This window comes from Phaethon lepturus, unplaced genomic scaffold, assembly GCF_000687285.1.
Source record: "Phaethon lepturus isolate BGI_N335 unplaced genomic scaffold, ASM68728v1 scaffold5561, whole genome shotgun sequence".
NCBI classification, from domain to species: Eukaryota; Metazoa; Chordata; class Aves; order Phaethontiformes; family Phaethontidae; genus Phaethon; species Phaethon lepturus.
The window spans coordinates 6,084-11,132 of NW_010518329.1; the positions used below are offsets into that span (position 1 = coordinate 6,084).

The 5,049-nt window shown below is 37.4% G+C and overlaps 1 protein-coding gene across 1 annotated transcript in view; it reads left to right on the forward strand.

The window, feature by feature from the left end:
- LOC104628184 (zinc finger CCCH domain-containing protein 13-like) overlaps nucleotides 1-4,152 on the forward strand; it is a gene marked incomplete at both ends in the record, with an annotated part of 6,733 nt that extends 2,581 nt beyond the window's left edge. The window contains 2 exons of the mRNA XM_010296688.1: nucleotides 306-488; nucleotides 3,609-4,152. Of these exons, the coding sequence (XP_010294990.1) occupies nucleotides 306-488; nucleotides 3,609-4,152 (727 nt within the window). The remainder of the gene's footprint in view (nucleotides 1-305; nucleotides 489-3,608) is intronic.
- Between the last annotated feature and the right edge of the window lie 897 nt (nucleotides 4,153-5,049).

Below are 5,049 nucleotides of genomic sequence, written 5' to 3' on the forward strand. Positions count from 1 at the left end.
TACATCCTACTCAGAACAAATGTGAACTGCCTTTTGGACTGTCATATTCCTAGTCAGGAGACCTTATGCAGTGACCATCATGATGGTGATATAGGAAGTCTTGACTTTGCAGTTTGAAAACAATAACTTTACAATTAAAATGTGAAATTCGAGAGTTGTTGGTTAAGCAGTTTGATACTACAATTTCTATTTCCGTGAACAGTTAATTCAAGTTTATTAGAAGTTACTACTTTAGTTGGTATAAAATATCAATAGATTTTCTTACATGTGGAAACTCATCTTTAATATTGATACATCTCTATTAGGAAGTCGGGGGACTAGAGGATCTCAGGTTGATGGTCACAGCAGTAGTGGAAACTACCATGACAGCTGGGAATCAAGAAGCAGCTACCCTGATCGGGATCGCTATGACAGTCGAGAACAAGCAAGGGATTCCTCTTTTGAAAGAAGACATGGTGAACGGGACAGGCGTGACAACAGAGAAAGAGGTATTTTAATGTACATTTTTACACGTACGTACGTAGTCAAATGTGTATGTATATATATTTCTCTCTCCCTCCTTTTTTTTCCTTTGTTCTGCCCCCATAACACTAATTCATAAATAACTCATTTGACACAACACACTGACACTAGTCCTATCCTTGATGTAAGTTAACTTCGGTAGTAAGATATCTCATTGGCAGTGTATGCATGAATGCTATGCCCTTTCTCCGTTCCTATGGCTAGATTTTGGCACCTTGTTTTTATTTTTAAACTAAACTTCTTCAAGAGATTTCATTGAACAACCTCAATGTAAAATGTTTTTTCCTCCTCTTTGTCTCCTCCACTTCATGTACATACGCATGTAAGATTAGACTTGTAAGTGCATTTCATTACTAGTGTCTTTATAGAAACATAGTACTTTTGCACTGTAAATTACTTGAGTGTGTTTTGGAGAAGGACTGACTGACTTACTGACTACTTACTACTAAAGCAAGTGACATTTTAATTAATGATTAATTAAAAAATTTATTGCCTGGAGAATTTAATATTCATGAATGCTTTGTTGTGGTAAATCATAATTGCCTAGTGAGTGTTGGTACAGATACCAGTGATCATAGAGTATGCAAGACTCTTCTTTTAGACATAGTATGCAAAATGACACCTGAAAGAGTACTGTGTTGTCTCTAAGGAACTTAGTACCAGCTTTCATTCTGGAAAATATTTGTATTGCTCACCAATTAAGAGAATAGGAAGAGTCAGGCAAATGAAGATAGGATGGAAATGAAATGAGGAGCTGTGAAGAATAAATATAAAATTACCGTGGTTTTTTTTTTTCTATCTTGAGTTTTTATTTGGAAGTAACAGATATGTTCTAGCTGTTGTTTAACTTACAAAACTTCTCTTCAAAAATTTGAAGTTACTTTGAGAGGTGCTTTTTGGTCCACTGAAATGTACCTATTATTGCTTGTTCTTGTGACACATTGTGCTTTAGATTCTGTTTCACTTTCAAGGCAGGATTTCAACAAACCTAATCTCCAGGCTTCCTTTTTTTTTTTTTTTGTCAGCTGAAAAATCCTGCAGTCTGAATGTATCTTGGGGGTTGGCTTTTGCAGACTAGCTTTCATCTCTTCTACCTCTCCACCCCCAGTAAATCCTAGATATATTATAATGTAAATTGTGCTTTTCATATCATACAGAGTTCTTAATTTATTAAGAAAAAAAATTTAAAAAGACAGGAAAAAACCTCAAACTTAGAAGTAAAACTGTCATCACAACAAAATAAGTTTCTCTAGAAGGGAAGTTGCTTTGAATGGGTTTTGTTTCCCTTTTGGGGGGAAAATGTAAAGAGCTTGAATGGAGATAAGACTGTTTTCTTCCTTGAAAATTTCGATGTTCTTTTGTAATAGTAAGTCCTCCTCAGAGTTACAATTCAAGACATAGTTTCCATAATTCCAAATTAGACCACAATTTTAACATTTGTTGTTCAGAGAAAAATGGAGATAGATTTTGCTTGGTACTTAGTTCTATGATATGTAAGGAATTTTTTTAGTATGATTTTAAAATGTAGGCTTGCAAATTTAGGCTGTCTTTGTTCAAATAAGGCAAATATATAGGTGTTCCAAACAACCACTGGAACAGCTCTTCAGATAATGAAATCATGTAAGAAGTGCTGACTATCCACGTTTAATTGTCTAATACACTTCCAGTATCTTGACTCATGTAAGAGTTTCATGTAAATGTTTAGTCACCAAAACTGACATAACAAAAGGCATTGCAGAACTTCTGTATAAAATGTAATACTTAGTATGCACAATAAATCATGTTATAATATTATAGGCACTGTTACAAGAATGTGAAACCAGTTCATGGAACCAATTGCATCATTGACTGATGATTTGCCTTTTTAGAAAAGAAGTGTTACATCCATAGCAGAAATGTCACTCAAGTTTCCTTTTAATTTTACCTGGTAACAGGGGAGCATTAAGTCATTGTTAATTCACTCTTAGATGAAAATTGATTAAACTGATGGAAATGCATGTTTTATTGATTTAGTCCTGTTCAAACTGCCTGCTCACCCCTGGTGGACATTGTCTCAATTTACAGTGAAGTGCATTTTCAGCCTCAGAGTAATGGACCAAAAAATACCAACCTCTGTTTGTGCCATTTTTTGCTCTTTTGTATAGTGCTTTTAATACATATTGTGGAAAAATAGTTGTATTGATTAGTTGTGATTCAAATAGTACTAACATCAGCATAGAAATTGTTGTAAAGTGGTCAAAATCTATAGAAATATTTTTTAAAATATCCAAAATATAACTAACAAAATGCAGCTAAGTCTGTGGAGAGTAAATACCATTACATAAATCAGATTTCACTGTCCTTCTGGATGACCAGCCATTTTCTATATAAATTGTGTTTTCTCCATGATTCTAATCCACTGTCTGAACATCGAAAAACTCAGCTTCTAAAACCATAAGGCTCTGCAGTGAGTACATATGGAAGCTTCCAGCAGTTCTGCTTCCTGTATTGCATCCTTGCCTCTCCCTTTCTCACGGATTTGGTTGAGTATTTCTGTGCAGGGATCTCTCCTCTGTGATGAGGCAGGCTAGTATTTCTTATTTTACAGTAACTTTTACTAGGTATTATAAATAGTGTGACTTCTTATAAAGCCCATGACTCATAACAGTTTTAGGAAGTAAAATTTTCATACAGAAGTCTTACTATTTCATTTTCCTATGTATGTCATTCAGAGCTTTTCAAGACCTTATACCAGATTTTGAGTCATTGAGTAATGCAATAGTAATAGCTAGGCTGTGAGCCATATAATTACCTCTTGAAACCATTCAGAAAAATCTGGTAGAAAGTAAAATTTTTGTGGTAACTTTTAGATAAAATAAAGACCAACCACTCCCTAAATACTGAAAAAATCTTTCAAAATTAGTACTGCTTTTTGTCTTTTTTCAGTCTCCAAAACAAATTTTCAAGTTTCTGCAGGGAGTTGCTTTTCATTTAATGCAAACCAATATCTAGATTGTCAAAACAAAAGCTCTTGGGTTTTTATCACTGTAGTGGAAGCAGTGTATGTCCCTTTAGCACTTGGTAATTCAACCGGCCTCTCTTCACAGATCAGAGAGCAAGCACACCAGTACGACATCAAGGACGAAACGATGACCTCGAGCGGGATGAAAGAAGAGAAGAGCGAAGGGTGGATCGGTCTGATGATAGGAGAGATGAAAGGGCCCGGGAGAGAGAGCGAGAAAGGGAGAGGGACCGAGAGAGGGAAGGAGAGAGAGACCGGGAAAGAGAAAGGGAGAAAGAAAGAGAGTTGGAACGAGATCGTGCTCGGGAACGGGAGAGGGAGAGGGAGCGGGACAAAGACAGGGACCGTGAGCGTGACCGAGACAGGGACCATGACAGGGAAAGGGAACGAGAGAGGGAGAGGGAGAAGGAGCGAGAGCGAGAGCGGGAGGAACGAGAAAGGGAGCGGGAGCGCGAAAGAGATCGAGAGCGGGAACGAGAAAGGGAGAGAGGTCGGGACAGGGATAAAGAAAGAGACCGCCAGAGAGACTGGGATGACAAAGAAAAAGGAAGAGAAGACCGCAGAGATAAGAGAGAAGATATCCGAGAGGAAAGAAGTTCCAGAGATATCCATGAGGAAAGAAAGTCCAAGTGAGTTGATCTGAATGTTACTTTGGTTAAAAACAAAAAAAAGCAGTCTCATGTTGTTTTCAGTAAGTTAGTAAGCAGGGGAGGAAGGAATGATATGGAGGAAGATAATCCAGTTTATGCAGAGGCCTGCTCTTGAGCCATGTCTCCACTGCATCTGTGCAGCCCGTACTTGTATCAAAATCAGTACTTGCTAGTGAAGTTAATCTGATGCTTTGTTAGTGCAGAATTATGGAACTACTCAGGAACTAACAATTGAGTCAGACCATGTAATTTTCCTTTCTAAGTATATTTGCATGGCCTTGTCTTTAATAATGCAGGCATTCTGGGAAGCATAATAGTTGACTGTGGTATCTTTTGACTAACTAGGTCAGGGTTCATTACTTTGTTCATTAAATTTCCGTGGGACGTACATTACCCTTTGCACTACTAAATTTTCAATACTAGAAGGCTACCAGTGAAGGCATGAACAATATCCTGCGTAAGTGTGTAGTGCTTCCTTCAAGTGTGTAGCACTGACTCTTTTTGTTTTTTTCATTCAGTACAATAAAATTCTCATTGTTCTATCAATAATAAGCAAAACAGCCAAAGAATGGCTGCTTTGCTTAGAAGTAATTAGTAGCTTTTGTGTGAGAGAATTGTGGATTCCTATAAATCACCTAGTATGGGCTCTCCTCCATCCCACTGTGGGAGGAGTGAGCAAGGGTATAGGCGGGGTCTTAGCTGCCAGCTGGGGTCAACCCACTGCAAGGATCGTTGCCATAGGAAAAAATAGTCTTTCATAACTTTTAAGACAACTATCTTTTTAGCCAGGTGTTAGATTTTTAATACCTTAAACAGGCATCTTACAGTATCATCAGAAAACTGATCAAGGGTCCTGCACTTTGGCCACAACAACCC